This window comes from Rhamphochromis sp. 'chilingali', assembly GCF_963969265.1.
Source record: "Rhamphochromis sp. 'chilingali' genome assembly, chromosome: 1".
NCBI lineage: Eukaryota > Metazoa > Chordata > Actinopteri > Cichliformes > Cichlidae > Rhamphochromis > Rhamphochromis sp. 'chilingali'.
The window spans coordinates 3,573,608-3,596,375 of record NC_137929.1 but is presented as its reverse complement, the minus strand read 5'-3'; the positions used below and the strand labels follow the sequence as shown (position 1 = coordinate 3,596,375).

At 47.8% G+C, this 22,768-nt stretch overlaps 2 protein-coding genes across 4 annotated transcripts in view; both read right to left on the bottom strand.

The window, feature by feature from the left end:
- LOC308399580 (protein NLRC3-like) overlaps positions 1 to 22,768 on the bottom strand; it is a gene marked incomplete at its 3' end in the record, with an annotated part of 115,773 nt that overhangs the window by 90,753 nt on the left and 2,252 nt on the right. The gene's annotated exons all lie outside the window — the stretch shown is intronic.
- On the bottom strand, positions 617 to 21,454 carry LOC308397259 (NLR family CARD domain-containing protein 3-like). Of its 3 annotated transcripts, XM_080883087.1 has the most exons (6): positions 21,044 to 21,454; positions 19,112 to 20,915; positions 17,776 to 17,949; positions 13,424 to 13,597; positions 2,121 to 2,167; positions 617 to 1,972 (listed from the first exon to the last, which is right to left on the bottom strand). In XM_080883087.1, the coding sequence occupies exons 1-6, from the start codon at positions 21,381 to 21,383 to the stop codon at positions 1,446 to 1,448; spliced, it is 3,066 nt and encodes a 1,021-aa protein (XP_080739213.1). In that variant the 5' UTR covers positions 21,384 to 21,454; the 3' UTR covers positions 617 to 1,445. The 3 variants fall into 3 exon arrangements, with proteins under 3 accessions (XP_080739213.1, XP_080739211.1, XP_080739212.1); XM_080883085.1 differs by lacking the exons at positions 617 to 1,972; positions 2,121 to 2,167 and adding an exon at positions 18,216 to 18,389 and having other exon boundaries at positions 13,218 to 13,597; XM_080883086.1 differs by lacking the exons at positions 617 to 1,972; positions 2,121 to 2,167; positions 17,776 to 17,949 and adding an exon at positions 18,216 to 18,389 and having other exon boundaries at positions 13,218 to 13,597.

Here is a 22,768-nt window from a genome sequence, read left to right as displayed (position 1 = left end):
AGTAAATTTAATCTGTATTGTCCGGTGACGAATGTGTGAACTCTTGCAATTTCTCTTTAAAACTGCGTGACTCAATCACTTTTACGAGCGGCCCCAAGCTAGCCATGTCCGATGTTGCCTCTTTAACCATGTCATACGTTGTCTTTCCATCTTCGTAATGTACTCTCAAACAGGCTGGATAAAGAGTTTGGAAACGTATCTTGGTTTCCTTCAGTGCACGCCTGCCTTCTGAATATTCCGCAAGGCTCGGAGTTAGCTCTCTCCTCATCTGCATGTGTGCTGAGACACACACACACACAAGACTGCATGGATTTGAACTGATCACACTGACACAGAACTGAACTGGAAGTGTGATTATTTGGACTGTTAAATGATGATATATGCTGATGATATTTTCTTGTTTTAAGACAAACTGGATTTCTCTATAGGAACTTTGTGTTAAAGGGCCAATGCACCAAACTGGCTTCAAAAACAATTTATTACTTATGCAAGGAAAGACAGAAAGTAGTGGACATATGTTCAATGAACTCGTAGCACTAAGTTGGCTTTATTAGCCCTGCAAGACAGACCGTTCTGAGACCCTCAGACGCTCAGATTGTCTTAAATAAGTTGATTGTGAAACTAAAGGTTTTAGATCAAATCTGATTCCTAGGAATAACCTCGGTGTGTCATTTAAAACAAAGTTGGGTTGAGCTGATTGAATCCTGAAAACGTATTACTGAGAGAAAGAGACTGTTGGGTCTGTCTAGCACAGGCCCACCGCTGGAACGAGACAATTTAACTACACTGCAAAAGCATTGAACACCAAGTAGGCAAAGTTCGTACTCATGCATGAGGGAGACTGGACCAGAGCCAGATGTCGTTCCGCCCACTTGGCCTCCGTTGGACTCTCATCCGCTCTCCCGTAACACTGCTCTTTTATTGAGGTTACATGAATATACATAGGTTCATTAACATATGACGTCTACACACACACAAAGAGTACCTTGCCTGTGGTTTTGTAAGTATGTGTGTGTGTGTGTGTGTGTGTGTGTGTGTGTGTGGGGGGGGGGGGGGGGGGGGGGGTCAGAGCGTGACCCCATAAAGACTTCCCTAAACCAGCAGTTCATCTAAACAAAAAGCACTTAGCCTAAAACAGATATAGATACGTTTATCCTATCATAAAACAATAAAAGATGGTATGACCTCTTACATGCTCCCCGAATGTGGGTGTGAAAGCCAGAGCACTCTGGAATGCACACAATGTGTCTCTGCAGACTACTAAGGATCAAAACTCTATTAATCTACAACTAATTATAAAACTCTAAGCATATATGAGTAGATATTTCTAAGCATAAATGACAATCAACAATACAAAACCTGAAGGAGACAGAAATGTACAGACTGAACTATCTGTTCAACATTCAGAGTGTTTCTCTAACAGGAGGAAACTCTTTACACCCAACTCAGCACAGACACACTGAGGAATCAAACCAGAGTCCAAACCCAGGATAAAGAGTTTGAGTGAATGTGGTGTTGAAGGTGTGGAGGTGGATCAGAGTGTCAGAGGAGACTCTGTAGAAAGACAGAGTGCCAGCAGGACAGTCCACATACACTGCTGCTCTGTTAGAGACAGAGGAGGAGGAGGAGATGGGTGTTTCTCTGTTATTGTGCCAGACAGAACGAGGATGACCACGACTGCACCACAGACTCCAGGACTGATCATTCCATCCAAACACAAGGTCATCACTGCCTCCTTTCCTTCTGTTGCTTCTGTAACTCACTGATATATAAACATCTCCTGTCCATTCAACCTCCCAGTAACAGCGACCACTCAGACCATTTCTACACAGCAGCTGATGTCGAATATCAAATCTGTCTGGATGATCAGGATATGACTGAACCTCCTCCACACGTGTCACCTTCCTGTTGTTGTCAGACAGTTGGAGCTCTGTGTTCACTGTGTTTGTGTCGATTGTGAGTTGACAGGAATCTGATGGAGAGAACAAACACAATCCAGCTGCAGTTATTGATCCATCATCTGTTCATTGATTGACACTTTGATGATGACTCCTGACATGATGAAGATGGTTGAATGTGTGCTGCTTTGTTTTCATGAATCCCATTAAAAACACACTTACACTTCCTCAGACCTGGTCTCAACCATCGGACTCCAGCAGGCTCCACCCTGAAAGGAGGAGGAGGGTCAGACCAGCAATGTCTCTTTCAGCATGCACACATGGATATTTCATGGCTCTCATACCCATACTGTTAGACACTGATAAAGGATCAGCCCAACATTTTCATAAATACACTTCAATCCACCCCTCCGCAAATCGCTACCTTATCGTGGTGGAGGGGTTTCCGTGTCCCAGGGATCCCAGTGGCTATGTGTCTGGAGGCTTTTGCCCCCTTGTACGGTCTCCCATGGCAAATTGGTCCTGGGTCAGGGACCAGAAAAAGAGGGGTTCAGAGGACCCTCATGAGAATATCACAGAGGGAACAGTTTACCCTGCCTGGCGTAGGGTTAGTGGGGCCCCACCCTGGAACCAGGCCTGAGGACGAGCGTCTGGTGGCCGTGCATTAGCCCATGGGGTCCAGGCAGGCACAGCCTGAAAAGGGGACATGGGCCTATCCAACTGCTGGCCCACCACTCGAAGGAGGCACCGTAGGGGTCGGGTGAATTGTGTGCCGGGTGGCAGCGGGAGGGGAGGCCCTGGCGGACTGATCCCCGGCTACCAAGACAGGCAATCGGGACATGAAATATCACCACTCTGGTGGGTAAGAAACCCGCGTTTGTGCGTGAAGTTGAGAGGTACCGGCTTGATATAGTTGAGCTCACCTCGATGCATGGCTCGGGCTCTGGAACCAGTCTCCTGGAGAGGGGTTGGAGTCTGTTTCAGTCTGGAGTTGCCTCTGGTGAGAGGCAGCGGGCTGGGGTGGGTATTCTAATATCCCCTCGGCTTGCTGTCTGTACGTTGGGGTTCTTCCTGGTGGATGAGAGGGTTTGTCCCCTGTGCCTTCGGTTCGGGGAATGCGTCCTGACTGTCATCTGTGGTTATACGCTGAGTGGCATTTCATAGTACACAGCCTTTTAGCGTCTCTGAGTGGAGTGCTGGAAGGTGTTCCACCTGGAGACTCTGTCGACCTACTGGGAGACTTCACTGCTCATGTGGGTAATGACAGCAAGACCTGCAGGGGTGTGATTGGGAGGAACGGGCTCCCTGATCTGAACCCGAGCGGTGTTTTTCTATTGGACTTCTCTACAAACCCATAATCATCTCACACGTGTAATATTATCTACAGCTACTTTTAGTCCATCCATCCATCCATCTTCATCCGCTTTATCCGAGGCCGGGTCGCGGGGGCAGCAGCCTAAGCCTACTTTTAGTACCATTGATATTCATTTAGAGTCTTTTTCTCTAATTGATCTTTCTTAGTTAACTTCAATAAATACTTCCTCGAAACCATCAATGGTTTTAGACCCATTCCTACAAAACTGCTCAAAGAAGTCCTGCCATTAATTAATGCTTCAATCTTAATCTGATCAACCTATCTCTAATAATCGACTATATACCAAGTAAAAACAAGTTAAACCTTTACTTAAAAAGCCATCTCTAGACCCAGCAGTCTTAGCTAGTTATAGGCCAATCTCCAACCTTCCTTTCATTTCAAAAATCCTTGAAAGAGTAGTTGTCAAACAGCTAACAGATCATCTGCAGAGGAATGGTTTATTTGAAGAGTTTCAGTCAGGTTTCAGAGCTCATCACAGCACAGAAACAGCTTTAGTGAAGGTTACAAATGATCTTCTTCTGGCCTCTGACAGTGGACTCATCTCTGTGCTTGTCCTGCTAGACCTCAGTGCAGCGTTTGATACTGTTGACCATAATATCCTATTAGAGTCATTGGAACATGCTGTAGGTACTACAGGTACTGCACTACAGTCATGAGAGTCCTCTTCATACACTAAGATCAACTACAGTGTTCCACAGGATTCAGTGCTAGGACTAATTCTGTTTAGTATTTAGTATTTTAGTATTTTAGTATTTATTTATTTATTGTCATTGTCAAGAACAATGAAATTGCGTTTGGGGCTTCCATACAACCCAAAAAAAAGAAGAAAATAATAGATACCCCTTAAAACCCAAGTGTACATATTTAACCCAGTGTGACTCCAATGCAATAAGACAATCCTTAGCAATAATGTTCGTAGAAATTCAGACAAAGACCTGAGAAACATGACAAAATACAACAATGCAACCCATTCAATATTATTGTACTGTGAGATATGATATCAGATATGATAGTTATCTATTTAAGAAAGAGGGGGGGGGGGGGGGGGCAGGAGGGGGAAGAGAATAAAGATATGATGCACCAATGCAGACCAGTTCATTGCTATTAAGAAGTTGGATATGGTTATTGTCCGTGAGAGGGGGGCAGAGAGTTCAGGAGCCTCACAGCCTGTGGATACAGGCTGTTGGCCAGTCTGGATGTTCTGGCCTGTATAGACCTGTACCTTCTCCCTGAGGGCAGCAGATGGAAAAGGTGGCGCGCAGGGTGATGTTGGTCCCGCAGGATACTGTGCACCCTCCTCAGACAGCGAGTGGGGAAGATATTACTGATCTCTGGCAGACTTGTTCCAATAATTCTGCCAGCTTCTTTCACCACCCGCTGGAGTGCTTGCTGATCGGCCTTGGTGCAGCTGGGGAACCACACTAGAAATCCATACGTCAGAACGCTGCTGATGGCACAGTTGTAGAAGTTCAACATCAGAGATCTGGGAATGTGTGCGCTCCGCAGTCTCCTCAGGTAGTAGAGGCGCTGTTGGGCCTTCCGTACAACTGAGGTGATATGGTTGCCCCAGGACAGGTCCTCGGTCACAGTTACCCCCAAGAATTTAAAACTGCTCACCCTCTCCACCGCCTCACTGCCAATGAAGAGAGGCAGATGGTTGTTATGACCCCTCTTCCGGAAATCTACAATGATCTCCTTGGTCTTTTTGGTGTTTAAGACCAAGTTATTGTCGTGGCACCATGACTCTAGTTGTTGCACCTCTGTCCTATAGTTTGTCTCATCATTGTTGGATATAAGTCCGAGCACTGTAGTGTCATCTGCAAACTTAACAATGAGATTGGACGCGCAGGAGGAAATACAGTCATGGGTGAAGAGAGTGTATAGCAGAGGGCTCAGAACACACCCCTGAGGGGCACCGGTGTTGACCACAAGGATGGAAGAGGTGTTCTTACCCACTCTGACACTCTGTCTACGGTTAGTGAGGAAGTCCACAATCCAGTTGCACAGAGAGGAGTTAAGTCCCAGTTGGTGGAGTTTGGGACGGAGTTTGTATGGCTGGATGGTATTAAAAGCCGAGCTGTAGTCTACAAAGAGGAGCCGTGCATAGGTATTCCTGTGTTCCAAGTGCTTCAGTAATGTGTGCAGCACTGTGGCGATCGCATCCTCGGTTGACCGGTTCTCCCTGTATGCAAACTGGTGCGAGTCCAGGGATGGTGGAAAAGCAGCTCTGATGTGTTTAATGACCAGTCTCTCCAGGCATTTGGCGGGAATGGGGGTGAGTGCCACAGGTCTGAAATCGTTCAGACATGTGACATTTGACTGTTTTGGGATGGGAACGATGGTTGCTGCTTTGAAACAGGATGGTACCAGTGAACAGGACAACGAGGTGTTATATATAGAGGTGAAGACGTCCGCCAGGTCCGCAGCACAGTCTTTTAGCACCCGGCCCAGCACTCCATCCGGCCCGGTCGCCTTCCTGGTGTTAATGCTCCGGAACACACGCCTCAGCTCATGAGTGCTCAGGACCGGAGCAGGGTCGGTTGAGGGGAGAGGGGACAGGACAGGGTCGGTGTTCTCCCTGTCAAAACGGGCATAAAAGAGATTTAGATCCTCAGCCAGAGTAGAACTGTCGGCTGAGGGTGATGGTGTTCTTCTTTTGTAGTCCGTGATAGCCCTGATGCCCTCCCAGACCTGCCTTGGGTTTGTGTTGTTCTCAAACCTGGCCTCGATACGCCTCCTGTGCTGCTGCTTGGCAGTCTTGATGCCTCTTCTCAGGTTGGCCCTGGCAGCACTGTATGCCTCCTGGTCCCCGGATTTGAAAGCGTTGTTCCTTGTTCGAATAAGTTGTTGAACTCCGTGTGTCATCCAGGGTGGATTATTAGGGAACACACGGAATCGTTTCCAAGTTGTTACATTGTCCACACAGAAACAGATGTAGTCCAAGACAGTGGAGGTGTAACTGTCCAATGCGACACGATTGTCAGTGTCCTGCACCTTGAATACATCCCAGTCTGTGCAGTGGAAACAGTCCTGAAGCATCGGAATAGCATCCTGCGGCCATGTTCTCACGGTTTTGGTTGTAATCCCAGTGCTCTTGATCTTTTGTGTGTATATTGGGTGTAGCAGAAGGGAGAGATGGTCTGACAGACCCAGGTGGGGATAAGCCTGGGCTCTGTACGCATTCGCCATGTTGGTGTACACCTGGTCCAACGTTCTATCTCCTCTGGTAGCACACTTCACATTACGGTGGAAATTGTGAAGTACAGATTTCAGGTCCGCGTGGTTAAAATCCCCAGCCGCAATAAAGACACTGTCCGGGTGTGCTACCAGGCTGTTATTGATGCTGCTGCTCAATTGTGCTAACGCTAGCTTAGCATTAGCATCTGGTGGAATGTAAACAGCGCAGATGTAAACGGCAGAAAATTCCCGAGGGAGATAGAATGGACGGCACTTTAACACCAACAGTTCTACCTCTGTACTGCACAGTTTTTCCGTTACCGTGACGTTCGTGCACCAAAGGTTGTTAATATAGATGCACAGCCCCCCGCCAGTCTTCTTACCCGAGTCCGCAGACCTGTCGGCTCGATAGGCGGTGCGGCCTGCTAGATCGATAGCCGCATCGGGAATGGCGCTGTCCAGCCAGGTTTCAGTGAAAATCATGCACGAACAGTTATTAAAAGTCCGTCGAGTGGCGATCTCCAGTCGTATTTCATCCAGTTTGTAACGGATTGAACGGGCGTTGGAGAGGAATATGATCGGGAGTGGTGGTTTAAACGGACTAGTCTTTAGCCGTGCCCACAGGCCTCCCCGCTTGCCTCTCTTCTGCCTCCGCTCGCAACGTCTCCTCCTGCGGCTTGCTGTTGCGGGTAGCCCCGGGGGTTGCTTAACGATCTCCGGGGGGATGAGATACTCGGATGTTAGTTGAAGATCTCCACGGCTTAGTTGTAGTAGATCATCTCTGTTGTATTGAAGTAACCCCAGACTGTGTGAAATAATACACAGTACCACCAAAAGTGCAAAAGTGTAGGAGCTCCGGGCCGCTGCGTCTGTGCGCGCCGCCATTACATTATACATGCTTCCCTTAGGCAGTATCATTAGAAGACATAGCATACATTTTCACTGCTATGCAGATGACACCCAGCTCTATCTGTCCATGAAGCCAGATAACACACACCAATGAGTTAAATTGCAGGAATGTCTTAAAGACATAAAGACCTAGATTGCCTCTAACTTTTTGCTTCTTAGTAAAGAATAAAACTAAGGTTATTGTACTTGACCCTGAAAATCTTAGAAGTATGGTATCTAACTAGATTGATACTCTGGATGGCATTACCTTGGCCTCCAGTAACACTGAGGAACCATGGAGTCATTTTGACCAAGACATGTCCTTCAATGCACATATTATACAAAAATATAGTACTGCTTTCTTCCGTATGCGCAACAATATTCCGTCTCAGAGTGGCATATGGCCAAAACACAGTTTGAACATGAAAACCATGTTCGAACATAAGAGTGTCCATAAGTGCATGTAGCAGCAAGATGCTCTAGGCTGCAGGTCCATCCATCCATCCATTTTCATCCGCTTTATCCGAGGCCGGGTCGCGGGGGCAGCAGCCTAAGCAAAGAGGCCCAGACCTCCCTCTCCCCAGCCACCTCCTCCAGCTTATCCGGGGGAATACCAAGGCGTTCCCAGGCCAGCCGAGAGATATAATCTCTCCAGCGTGTCCTGGGTCTGCCCCGGGGCCTCCTCCCGGTGGGACATGCCTGGAACACCTCACCCAGGAGGCGCCCAGGGGGCATCCTTGTCAGATGCCCGAACCACCTCAGCTGACTCCTTTCGATGTGGAGCAGCAGCGGCTCTACTCTGAGCCCCTCCCGGATGGCCGAACTTCTCACCCTATCTCTAAGGGAGAGGCCAGCCACCCTTCGGAGGAAGCTCATTTCTGCCGCTTGTATCCGCGATCTCGTTCTTTCGGTCACTACCCATAGCTCGTGGCCATAGGTGAGGGTAGGGACGTAGATCGACCGGTAAATTGAGAGCTTCGCTTTTACACTCAGCTCCCTCTTCACCACGACGGACCGGTGCAGCGTCCGCATTACTGCAGCTGCAGCCCCAATCCGTCTGTCGATCTCCGGCTCCCTTCTCCCATCACTCGCGAACAAGACCCCGAGATACTTGAACTCCTCCACTTGGGGCAGGAACTCATCCCCGACCCGGAGTGGGCACTCCACCCTTTTCCGGCTGAGAACCATGGCCTCAGATTTGGAGGTGCTGATCCTCATTCCCGCTGCTTCACACTCGGCTGCGAACCGCTCCAGTGCGAGCTGGAGGCCCTCACCCGATGAAGCCAACAGAACCACATCATCCGCAAAAATCAGAGATGAGATTCTGAGGCCACCAAAGCGAAAGCCCTCCGCCACTTGGCTGCGCCTAGAAATCCTGTCCATAAAAATTATGAACAGAACCGGAGACAAAGGGCAGCCCTGGCGGAGCCCATCACCCACCGGGAACGAGTCCGACTTATTGCCGGCAATGCGAACCAAGCTCTTGCAACGGTTGTATAGGGATCGAATGGCCCGTAGCAATGGGCCAGACACCCCATACTCCCGCAACACCTCCCACAGGACACCCCGAGGGACACGGTCGAATGCCTTCTCCAAGTCCACAAAACACATGTAGACTGGTTGGGCAAACTCCCATGCACCCTCAAGTATCCTCGAGAGGATAAAGAGCTGGTCCAGTGTTCCGCGACCAGGACGAAAACCGCATTGTTCCTCCTGTATCCGAGGTTCGACTAGCGGACGAACTCTCCTTTCCAGCACCCTGGCATAGACTTTCCCAGGGAGGCTGAGGAGTGTGATCCCCCTGTAGTTGGAACACACCCTCCGGTCCCCCTTCTTAAAGATGGGGACCACCACCCCGGTCTGCCATTCCACAGGTACTGCCCCTGATCTCCACGCAACATTGCAAAGGCGTGTCAACCAGGACAGCCCTACAACATCCAGAGCCTTCAGGAACTCGGGGCGGACCTCATCAACACCAGGGGCTCTGCCACCAAGGAGTTGTTTAACTGCCTCAGTGACCTCGCCCCCGGAAATTGGCGGGTCATTCCCCTCATCCCCAGACTCTGCTTCCTCCTCGGAAGACGTGTCAGTGGGATTAAGGAGGTCCTCGAAGTATTCCTTCCACCGCCTGACAATTTTCTCAGTCGACGTCAACAGCGCTCCGCCAGCACTATACACAGTGCAGGTAGAGCACCGCTTTCCCCTCCTGAGACGCCTGACGGTTTGCCAGAATCTCTTCGAGGCAGTCCGAAAGTCTTTTTCCATGGCCTCTCCGAACTCCTCCCACACCCGAGTTTTTGCTTCAGCCACTGCCCGAGCCGCATTCCGCTTGGCCTGTCGATACCTGTTGGCTGCCTCCGGAGTCCCACAGGCTAACCAAGCCTGATAGGACTCCTTCTTCAGCCTGGTGGCTCCCTTCACCTGTGGTGACCACCATTTGGTTCGGGGATTACCACCACGGCAGGCACCAACCACCCTGCGGCCGCAGCTCAATGCAGCAGCTTCGGCAATGGAGACGCTGAACATGGTCCATTCGGACTCGATGTCCCCAGTCTCCCTCGGAATGCTGTCGAAGCTCTGCCGGAGGTGTGCGTTGAAGATCTCGCGGACTGGGGCCTCTGCTAGACGTTCCCAGCACACCCTCACTACGCGTTTAGGTGCACCAGGTCTGTCCAGTGTCCTCCCCCGCCACCTGATCCAACTCACCACCAGGTGGTGATCAGTTGACAGCTCAGCCCCTCTCTTTACCCGAGTGTCCAGAACATATGGTTGCAGGTCTGGTGATACGATTACAAAATCGATCATCGACCTACGGCCTAGAGCATCCTGGTGCCACGTGCACTTATGGACACTCTTATGTTCGAACAGGGTGTTCGTTATGGCCAAACTGTGATTAGCACAGAAGTCCAATAACAAAGCACCGCTCAGGTTCAGATCAGGGAGGCCGTTCCTCCCAATCACGCCCCTCCAGGTCTCGCTGTCGTTACCCACGTGAGCATTGAAGTCTCCCAGCAGGACAACAGAGTCTCCAGGTGGAGCACCTTCCAGCACCCCCCCCCCCCCCCCAGGGACTCTAAGAAGGCTGGGTACTCTGAACTGCCACTCGGCGCATAAGCACAGATGACAGTCAGGACCCGTTCCCCGACCCTAAGGCGCAGGGAACAAACCCTCTCGTCCACCGGGAAAAACCCCAACGAACCGGCAGCAAGCCGAGGGGATATTAGAATACCCACCCCAGCCCGCCGCCTCTCACCAGGGGCAACTCCAGACTGAGACAGAGTCCAGCCCCTCTCCAGGAGACTGGTTCCAGAGCCCAAGCCATGCGTAGAGGTGAGCCCGACTATATCTAGCCGGTACCTCTCAGCCTCACGCACTAACTCAGGCTCCTTCCCCACCAGAGAGGTGACATTTCATGTCCCTATTGCCAGTCTTGGTAGCCGGGGGTCAGTCCGCCAGGGCCTCCGCTCCTGGCCGCCACCCGACACACAATGCACCCGACCCCTATGGCGCCTCCTGCGGGTGGTGGGCCTGCGGGAGGATGGGCCCATGTCTCCTCTTCGGGCTGTGCCCGGCCGGGCCCCATGGACTAAGGCCCGGCCACCAGACGCTCGCCCTCGGGCACCCTCCCCGGGCCTGGCTCCAGGGCGAGGCCCCGGTAACCCTATCCCGGGCAGGGTAAACTGTTCCCTCGATGTCTTTTTCATAGGGTCTTCTGAATCGCTCTTTGTCTGGTCCCTCACCCAGGACCAATTTGCCATGGGAGACCCTACCAGGGGGCAAAAGCCCCCAGACAACATAGCCCCTGGGATCCCTGGGACACACAAACCCCTCCACCATGATAAGGTAGCGATTCAAGGAGGCTGCAGGTCATGCACTTATTACTTCCAGGCTGGACTACTGTAATTAATAATTATCAGGAAGTCCTAAAAACTCCCTGAAAAGCTGTCAATTAATCCAAAATTCTGAAAAATGAGTACTGACAGGGACTAGCTGTTGGCTTCTCTTCATCAGCTCCCTGTTAAATACAGAATTGAATTCAAAATCCTGCTCCTTACATACAAGGTCTTAAATAATCAGGCCCCATCTTATCTTAATGACCTTGTAGTACCCATATCACCCTATTAGAGCACTTCGCTCTCGCTCTGCAGGCCTACTTGTTGTTCCTAGATTATTTAAAAGTAGAATGGGAGGGAGAGCCTTCAGTTTTCAGGCCCCTCTTCTGTGGAACCAGCTTCCAGTTTGGATTCAGGAGACAGACACTATCTCTACTTTCAAGATTAGGCTTCAAACTTTCCTTTTTGCTAAAGCATATAGTTAGAGCTGGACCAGGTGACCCTGGATCCTCCCTTAGTTATGCTGCAATAGACGTAGGCTGCCGGGGGATTCCCATGATGCATTGAGTTTTTCCTTTCCAGTCACCTTTCTCACTCACTATTTGTTAATAGACCCCTCTGCATTGAATCATATCTGTTATTAACCTCTGTCTCTCTTCCACAGCATGTCTTTATCCAGTTTTTTCTTGTCTCACTCCAACCGTTCACTGAAGATGGCCGCCCCTCCCTGAGCCTGGTTTTGCCGGAGGTTTCTTCATGTTAAAAGGGAGTTTTTCCTTCCCACTGTCGCCAAAGTGCTTTCTCATATCATTGTTGGGTTTTTCTCTGAATGTATTATTGTAGGATCTACTGTACAATATAAAGCGCCTTGTGGTGACTGTTGTTGTGATTTGGCACTATATAAATTGAATCGATGATCAGATAGAGTGAGTCCACCCTTTTTCCTTCAAGCAAGTCCAAAAGTGCCAGGACTCTCTAATGATTGGCTAGCGGGAGACTCGTGCCAGCCCCTGTGCATGCAGATTGCACTGTGTCAACCCACATAGGCTATTGGCTGCCTTGTGATTGCCCAGTGGCGTGTTGAACACAGCCCTGTCGGTTTTCTGTATAAAGTTTGTAAAAACCCATTTTTTTTAACTGACTCCCCTCAGAGTGGCCTAGTTTGTGTTTGTCTCCTTAGTTGCGGCCTTTGAGCCAGGTCGTAACAACTGGTCTGGATATATTAAGATATTTTAAGATGTAAGTTAAGAGGATGAAAAATGTGCTTTAAAAAGGGATGTAGCGCAGTGAGTGATGTGTGTTTAGTGTGCCATAACTTCTCATTGATGTTGTGTATTTGAACTAGCACACTGCACTGAGCTCACATAGGATGTATCTGTGTCAGAGAGCAAGCTGCGTGAGCTAGTGGTAAATATCTACACCCACAGTAGCCTTAAAAGACTGATTGTTCATTTTCCTGCTAGGGGTGGAGGAGACTGTTTTTTTCTTCCTTTTTTTTCTTCCTGTTGAAGGAGAGGCCGCGCTGTCTTGCCATCTTGCTGGTGTCATTGAGAGACTGGTGGCTGTGACCTATTCTTCCGGACCTTGAGTATTTGGACTGAAGTACTCGCACTCATGTCCACTTTCAGCTCCAGTCACTTTATTTATTTTGCTGGCACTTGTTTTCTCAATTACAAAGATTATACAAAGACATTTTGGTTATTGCAAAATAAACACTCTTTGATTACGGACTGAGGAAGTTGTAGTTTTTAACCCGTGTGCTGAATAAAGACTCATTAAGCAACGTATTCACATATCTCTGAGTTAAGAGAGGTGGGAAATTGATGCAAATATTTTCTTTTCTTTTCCTCTTCTTCCTTTCTTTGTTGAAATTGCATTCCAAGGGAACTGTAAGTTGTTCAGGCTGTAAACATATTCACCAAGAGTTGGTTAAGTTTCCTTTGACGTACCAGTATCAAGCTGATGTGTGAGAGGGTATGTTAGGAAGTCCTGGAGGTGTTAAGGGCGTGTTTGCTCCAGTACATCAATTTTTTAAGGTATTGGACGCTGATGTTAAATTGCCATCAAACCCTAAGTAAATTGTCCTCTGTTGTTATTGATTATGTTTCGATTATTCCTTGATGAGTGGACATATTTGTTACACCTGCATATGCGATTGTTTATGTCTCATCTGCATGAAACAAACAGAAATGGGTGAAGAACACAGGAAATGTTTCTAGCTCTTCCTCCTCTATCAGACATTGTCTCCATACCTGAGAGTGTCCAGTCTCCAGCCTGGATCCTTCAGTCCAGACGACAGCAACTTCATTCCTGAGTCTCCTGGATGATTGTAGCTCAGGTCCAGCTCTCTCAGATGGGAGGGGTTGGAGCTCAGAGCTGAGGCCAGTGAAATACAGCCTTCCTCTGTTATAAGACAGCCTGACAACCTGCAGACACACAAAAGAGCAATCCATTTGTGAACATTTTATGAAGTGGATGCAATATGCAGACGCGGGAAAAAAAAAAGTATAAAAAAACACTAGGCATTATTGTTCAATTCAATCCAATTTTATTTATATAGCTCCAAATCACAACAACAGTCACCTCAAGGCGCTTTATATTGTACAGTAGATGTCACAATAATACATAGAGAGAAAAACAATAACAAAACAAAAGAAATTACTTCATATTGACTTAGTATTTTGAATTTTTCTGTCTTCGAGAAGACAGATGGTTTGAAAGAGGAGTGAAAGAAGCTATCTAGGTTTACTGTGAAGGACCATCTTTGAACAGAGGTGGTGGCTTATGACAATAACATCAGGGTGGGGGTGGGTTCACAATGACTTCACTTGAAACCTTGGCTGATTATGACTCACACCAGTTTTCACACCTTGGCTCATGTGATTAGATAGACATGAACACCACCTCTCTAGGGACATCTTAGGATGGGTATGGAGGGCCATCTCCCCTCACGGCTCTCCCTGCGGGTGACTGCTTGTTGGGGACTGGCGCCTGTGGCTCGGTCGGGCCCTTTCTGGGGGGCGGAGTGCCCTCGGCCTCTAGCCTTTCGGCCTGGGCCTCTCCTCTGCTCTTTTATATATATATATATATATATATATATATATATATATATATATATATCGCAAGTTCGATTCCTGCCTGGGGCGTCTGTATCCAGTAAGGGTCCTAAGGCTAGACCACCTATGCTAAGTAAGCCTACCGCAGACATGAGCGAGACAGATAAATATGAAGGCATGCCGGCTCGGACGTCGCCCGCGTCCGAGCTGGCATGATGGTCTGCGTCAGGTGTTGAGGAACCAGGGCACCCTGACGAAAAGTGGGCTACTGGAACAAGAAGGCATCGGTGGGCAAGAGACGAAAACAGGGCGTTGTTGGAATGCTACTACGCAAGTAACCCCAGCGGAAGGGGCTACATGAATAGGATGACGGACCTATGGATTCTTCGATACCCAACATCCACAATGACGGTGAAACAACTAGTAGCTCAGTGTTCCAACATTCGAAAAAAGGGACTGCTCTCACAGCTAGAGATTGACGAGGTAGAACACAGATGCTACGGCAAGGAGGAGTCAGGACGCCAGGTCAGGGGGGAGATATCATCACCCCCACCCGAGATTGGGTACATAGCCCCAAGTGCGATAGGAGAAGGATCGTTGAGTGCGAGAGGAACTGACCTGAAAAATAGGATCATGGCCAAGCTTGAAACCTGGATCCCCCGTAGCCGGTTACCAAGATTACGTGAAGTACCCTCAGAAGGTCTGCTAGATGATGTTAATGCAGCACTACGGACAATACCTACAACCACGATTACCGACACTAACAAGCTGATCTACAATACGGCAGCAGTGATCAGTGAGATGCTTGGCTACAAGTTGAACAGCCACAAGGGGCAGTACCCTCCATGGAGAAGGAGGCTAGAGGGCAAGATCAAAGTAGCACGGAGGGAGGTTAGCCAACTAACGGAGTTGCAGAAAGGTGCGACAAAGAAGGTGCATAAGAAATACAGCAAGCTGTCCATACCTGAGGCCTTGGAAACTGCCAAGCAAAGACTCACAGCCTTGGCCAGTCGCTTGAGGAGGTACACCAGAGAGATAGAAGGCAGGAGAATAAACCAGCTGTTCTCCACAGAACCAGCAAAGGTGCACTCTCAGTGGCAAGGGAACAATAATAATAAGAGAACAGCACCACCAAGGCTGGAGACGGAGCAATACTGGAAGAGCATATGGGAGAAGGACGCAACCCATAACAGCAATGCTCAGTGGCTAGTGGATCTGAGGGCAGACCACAGCGACCTCCCTGAACAGGGTCCAGTAACCATCACAGTGGCAGATGTCGAAGAAAGGGTCTCCAGTATGAAGAGTTGGACAGCACCAGGGCCCGACATGGTTCACGCCTACTGGCTAAAGAAGCTGACTGCACTCCACGAGCGTCTGGCAGCACAAATGAACCAGCTGCTAGTTAACGAGAGACACCCGGAATGGCTAACCGAAGGTCGGACGGTCCTGATCCCCAAGGAGGGATCAAGAAGGGACCGGTCCCCTCCAACTACCGACCAATAACCTGCCTCAGAGTACTACATGGAAGCTCCTGTCAGGCATCATATCTGCTAAGATGAACAGGCACATGGGTCAATACATGAGCGGGACACAGAAAGGAATTGGCAAAAATACCAGAGGCGCAAAACACCAGCTACTGGTAGACAGAACAGTCAGCCGAGACTGCAAGACCAGACTGACCTCCACTGCCTGGATTGATTACAAGAAGGCCTATGACTCAAAGCCTTCATCAGGAACTCAATGGGGATGTGGCGTACAACACTAGAGGCCAACTCCAAGCCCATAGCACAAGTCACCATCAAGTGTGGGATCTACCAAGGAGATGCTCTGTCCCCACTGCTGTTCTGCATAGGCCTGAACCCCCTCAGTGAGATCATTAACAAGACTGGCTACGGATACCGACTACGGAACGGAGCAGTTGTCAGCCACCTCCTGTACATGGATGACATCAAGCTGTATGCCAAGAGTGAACGAGACATCGATTCACTGATCCACACTACCAGGCTATACAGCAATGACATTGGAATGTCGTTCGGACTGGAGAAGTGTAGTCGGATGGTAACAAAGAGAGGGAAGGTAGTCAGAACTGAGGGGATTGAACTACCAGAAGGCAACATTGCAGACATAGAGGACAGTTACAAGTACCTGGGGATCCCGCAGGCAAATGGGAACCATGAAGAGGCCGCTAGAAAGGCTGCAACCACCAAGTACCTGCAGAGGGTCAGGCAAGTCCTGAGGAGTCAGCTGAATGGTAAGAACAAGATCCGGGCCATCAACACGTATGCCCTGCCCGTGATCAGGTACCCTGCTGGGGTAATAGGCTGGCCAAAGGAGGAGATAGAAGCCACTGACATAAAGACAAGAAAGCTCCTTACCATGCATGGTTTCACCCCAAGTCCAGCACCCTGAGGCTGTACGCTAAGCGGAAGGAAGGGGGCCGGGGACTGGTGAGTGTCAGCACCACAGTCCAGGATGAGACAACAAACATCCAAGAATACATTGGGAAGATGGCCCCAACTGACCGAGTGCTCAGTGAATACCTCAGGCAGCAGAAACCCAAGAAAGAGGAGGGAGATGAGGAACCATCATGAAAGGACAGGCCCCTGCACGGTATGTACCACCGGCAGATAGAGGAGGTGGCTGATATCCAGAAATCCTACCAGTGGCTGGACAAAGCTGGACTGAAAGACAGCACAGAGGCACTAATCATGGCAGCACAAGAACAAGCTCTGAGTACAAGATCCATAGAGGCTGGGGTCTATCACACCAGGCAAGACCCCAGGTGCAGGCTGTGTAAAGATGCCCCAGAGACAATCCAGCACATAACAGCAGAGTGCAAGATGCTAGCAGGCAGGGCATACATGGAACGCCATAACCAGGTGGCCTGCATAGTGTACAGGAACATCTGTGCCGAGTATAACCTGGAAGAATGACCGAGCTAAGATCCTGTGGGACTTCCAGATACAGACGGACAAAATGGTGGTGGCTAACCAACCCGACATAGTGGTGGTAGACAAACAGAAGAAGACGGCCGTAGTGATCGATGTAGCGGTTCCGAATGACAGCAATATCAGGAAGAAGGAACACGAGAAGCTGGAGAAATACCAAGGGCTCAGAGAAGAGCTCGAGAGGATGTGGAGGGTGAAGGTAACGGTGGTCCCCGTGGTAATCGGAGCACTAGGTGCGGTGACTCCTAAGCTAGGCGAGTGGCTCCAGCAGATCCCGTGAATAACATCGGAGATCTCTGTCCAGAAGAGCGCAGTCCTGGGAACAGCTAAGATACTGCGCAGGACCCTCAAGCTCCCAGGCCTCTGGTAGAGGACCCGAGCTTGAAGGATAAACCGCCCGCAGGGGCGTGCTAGGTGTGTGTTTATATATATATATATATATATATATATATATTTTTTTTTTTTTTTTTTTGTGATAAAATGTGAAGAAAAAAAACACAAGCCCAAAGAATTAACCAAAAGGTGCATAAACGGTAACTTAAGAATTATAAAATAAAATAATATAAAGATGACCATCAATTAAAAGGTCTATACTCGGACCTGAGAGCTTCCAGTTTACAGTGTGGTCTCTTTACTCCGAGAGACAGAAGTTTCACTCCTGAATCCTGCAGATCAGAATTATTCAGGTCCAACTCTCTCAGAATAGAGGACTGGGAGCTGAGGATTGAGGCCAGAGCTTCATAGCTTCTCTCTGTTAGGTTACAGAGACTAAGTCTAAAAAGGAAAACATTAACAACAGTATTTGTTTCACTGTTCAAGTGTAATCGGAGTGTATTGAGGCTCTACTACATGAAGCAATAATTCTGTTTTTAAGGAATTATTTTCTGATGTTACAAGGTTAGAAATGTTGGTCTTTACTTAAACTCCATGTTTATGGCAAATACTAAGATAATACAACAAACAATTTCATTTTTATTACGCAATATATTTAATTGCTTCATTTTATCAATTAATGAAAACAGTGTATCACTAAATCTGACCTAAATGTTTCCAATGCACAGTGTGGACTCTCCAGTCCTGTAGACAGAAGCTTTAGTCCTGAATCTTGCAGGCTGATTATACTCAGGTCCAGCTCTCGCAGACTAGACGACCAGGAACAGAAAACTGCCGACAGAGCTTCACAACCTCCTTCTGATAGGTTAGGGGCACTCAGTCTGAGGAGAAGAATAAAATAAATTTAAATTTATTTATTTTTTGTTCTAGGTTCAACATTTATACAAACAATTTAAACTGTAAGTGTGGAAGAAATATAACACACATCTGCTCAGTAAAAACACAATAATACAGCTAGAACTTACTGAACTGCAAACTAGTGAATACCTCATAGATTTAGTGTTAGAAGTTCAGTACATGTTGTCACAGGTACACAGTACTGTTAGTCACTTTCATAATTTTAAGAACTTTGAGCTAAATCTAGCAGGAAGAATCAAACTTTTCCTTATTGATCAAAGGGACATCACAGGACATGGTGCAGAGCATCAGTTCATATTACATCTGAGAAAAGCAGTTTCAGATGTTTCCCTGTAAGTCCACCCTCCCTAAATTTGGTCTCTTTTGATAAGATAAGATAAGATAAGATAAGATAAAACTTTATTAATCCCTCGGGTGGATTCCTCTGGGGAATTAGTTTCAGTCATTATGCAAATGTACTGTTTGTAAGATTGGAGAAACCTGCAGTCAGCTGAGACTGAAGAAGTCACTGGAATGAGTGATGAAACATTTCTCCTACTGAAAATGCTATGTCCAGATGAAAATAATCAACCTTTTGGGAATTTCTAGGCATTGTTAATTTTACGATTAATACAATTTCTAGGCATGTAAATGTAATGTAAAATCAGCATTTTACAGATAAAGAGATGAGAATATTTTTATTCACAAAGCTTTGTTGGAGGCTTTGACCACTGGCAGCAGCCTCAGAAGAGCCTCCTCTGAAGCAGAGTATTTCTTCAGGTCAAACACATCCAGATCTTCTTCTGATGACAGTAAGATGAAGACCAGAGCTGACCACTGAGCAGGAGACAGTTTATCTGTGGAGAGACTTCCCGATCTCAGGGACTGTTGGATCTCCTCCACTAGAGAACGATCATTCAGTTCATTCAGACAGTGAAACAGATTGATGCTTTTCTCTGCAGACAGATTCTCACTGAGCGTCTCCTTGATGTAGTGGACTGTTTTCTTATTGGTCTGTGAGCTACTTCCTGTCTGTGTCAGCAGACCTCGTAGGAGAGTCTGATTGGTCTGCAGTGAAAGGCCCAGGAGGAAGCGGAGAAACAAGTCCAGGTGTCCATTTGGACTCTGTAGGGCCTTGTCCACAGCACTCCGGTAGAAGTGTTTCTCTGCAGATTCTCCTGTTTCAGACTTTTCGGTGGTTGTTTGTTGTTGTTGTTGTTCCAGCAGATTGAGTCCAGAGTTGATGAAGGTCAGATGGACATGAAGAGCAGCCAGAAACTCCTGAACACTCAGATGGATGAAGCAGAACACCTTGTCCTGGTACAGTCCTCTCTCCTCTTTAAAGATCTGTGTGAACACTCCTGAGTACACTGAGGCTGCTCTGATATCGATGCCACACTCTGTCAGGTCTGATTCATAGAAGATCAGGTTTCCTTTCTGCAGCTGATCAAAAGCCAGTTTTCCCAGAGACTCCATCATCGTCCTGCTCTCTGGACTCCAGTGTGGATCTGTCTCAGCTCCTCCATCATACTTGACCTTCTTCACTTTGGCCTGAACCACCAGGAAGTGGATGTACATCTCAGTCAGGGTCTTGGGCAGCTGTCCTCCCTCTCTGGTTTCCAGCACATCCTCCAGAACTGTAGCAGTGATCCAGCAGAAGACTGGGATGTGACACATGATGTGGAGGCTTCGTGATGTCTTGATGTGGGAGATGATCCTGCTGGCCTGCTTCTTATCTCTGAATCTCTTCCTGAAGTACTCCTCCTTCTGTGGGTCAGTGAACCCTCTGACCTCTGTCACCATGCCAACACAGTCAGGAGGGATCTGATTGGCTGCTGCAGGTCGTGTGGTTATCCAGAGGCGAGCAGAGGGAAGCAGTTTCCCCCTGATGAGGTTTATCAGCAGCACATCCACTGAGGTGGACTTTCTAGGGTCAGTTAGGATTGTAGTTTTGTGGAAGTCCAGAGGAAGTCGACACTCATCCAGACCATCAAAGATGAACACAACCTGGAAGTCTTCAAAGCTGCAGATTCCTGCTTCTTTGGTTTCAGCAAAGAAGTGATGAACAAGTCCCACCAAGCTGAACTTTTCCTCTTTCAGCACATTCAGCTCTCTGAAAGTGAATGGAAATATGAACTGGATGTCCTGGTTGGCTTTGTCTTCAGCCCAGTCCAGGCTGTATTTCTGTGTTAAGACCGTTTTCCCAATGCCAGCCACTCCCTTTGTCAGCACTGTTCTGATTGGTTCATCTCTTCCAGGTGAGGCTTTAAAGATGTCTTCTTGTCTGATGGTTGTTTCTGGTCTGTCTGGTTTCCTGGATGCTGTTTCAATCTGTCTGACCTCATGTTCATCATTGACCTCTGCAGTCCCTCCCTCTGTGATGTAGAGCTCTGTGTAGATCTGATTCAGGAGGGTTGGGTTTCCTGCTTTAGCGATGCCCTCAAACACACACTGGAACTTCTTCTTCAGGGTGGATTTAAGGTTACGATGACAAACTGGAGCTTGAAGCTCTGAATGAGAAGAAAAATAAACACTCAATTCCAAAAAGAACTAATCTTTAAAACATGTTGCTCCATCTTCCATCTCTGGAAAATGTTCATTTATCCAGCAGCTTAAATCTTTAGATAAATCCTCTTACTGCTCTGCAGACGGTCAGCCAGCTCCTCCTGCTTCATTCTCCTCAGGAAGTCCACTGTGATCTTCACAAACGCCTCTCTGCTGCTGCTCCTCTGACTCTCTAAGCATTCTGGGTAATCTGGACTCAGAACCTTCTGGATCTTCTTCAGCTCGTTCTTCACAAAAGTGATGATGTTGTCCTCCAGCAGCTGGAACAGAATATTTATGAATGAGCCAATCAGACTGAAATCATGGAGCCAAACATCAGATCCATGTTGGACACACTGACGATCCACTGGTCTACAAAGAGCAGCATGGAGATGACTGTGAACAGAACAGATGTAACAGTAGTTGTTGTACATGTACAGACCATAAATATGGAGTCCAGCTGTGTTTGATGCTGCTGGGCAGACTGACCACTGGGAACCTCTGAGCTCTGCTGCTCCACTCTGTGGAGGAACCATGAAGGATTAGATCAACACAGGATAAAGATCCAGGAGTTTCTGCTCAAATAACTTCATCTGAATCAAGTCTGTCAAGTTTTAAACTCTCAGATTGTGAACATATCAGTAATTTTCAGTCTGTTTTCATGGACGTCCTTTCAGTGGTGATGTCAGGGATGATTTTGAAGAAGCTCATCAAACTGAACCATCAGCAGATCACTGCTCCAAAACCAGAACATGATCCGAGTCTCCCTCCACCACCAGAACACCAGCTTTACTAACGTGGTAGATCAGTGTAGTACAGATCAATAACTGATGAGTCATTTGATCAAAATCACTGAGTGCTTCACGTCTGACCCTCTGATGCTTCTGTAGACATTTTGCATATTTAATGAATGTCTGACAGTTTTACATTCATTCTATGAACACAGTGGAAATGTTGTGTTATAGTCTCCGTGTTGTTTCCAGCATCATAAATTCTTAAGTTCAGAAAATTAGATTCTTTCTTCACAGCTGAAAAACAACAACATTTATTCTCTATTGAAATCTGCATCGTCCACTCCAAAGGTCACAATCTGAAGGTAACATCTGGTTTTGTTCCCTGTGGTTAACTCTGAGCATCAGTATGGTGGGATTTATCCACTACATCCACACCACTGTGGTTCAGTGTTGTCCTGATGGAGTAACAGCAGCCAGTATGATCCAGGCTTTAGCTGCTGGGTCTCTGTGTGACCTCTCAGACTGTTTAACAGATCAGACACAAAGAGAATCAGAGCAGCTCTGTTCTTTAAAGACAAACATGAACCCACTCAGGTCACACTTTCCCCACAGATATGAGCATCACTGTCCTCAAACAGCAAATGACCAAGTCGAACATTTGGATCTTTTCTCTTTCATTGTTTTCTTTTTAATGAATCTTTGTAACAATCTGAGGATGTTTCAGGTCATATTTATCCAGGAAACACAAACATGTAAAGGAGTCATCACAGCTCTCTGACCTCGTTGCTCCAGGTTCACCACTGAAGACTGGAGGGTCACCTTTGGACCGGTCACTCCTCACAGACGGACAGCTGGACCCTGCAGACTGTGACCTCTGACCTCTGCAGACACAAACATGATTGAAGCAGCTGTGATCACACAGACTGCAGATAATGCAGCTGTTTCCTGTCAGTAACATCCTCTTAGATTAGAGTTCAGCTTTTTACAGGAAAACTGGACAAAACTGATTTTTGTTACAAACTCATTTTCATTTCCTCTCAGCTCACAAACACAGTCAGACAATCAACCAGAGTCAACACTGATTA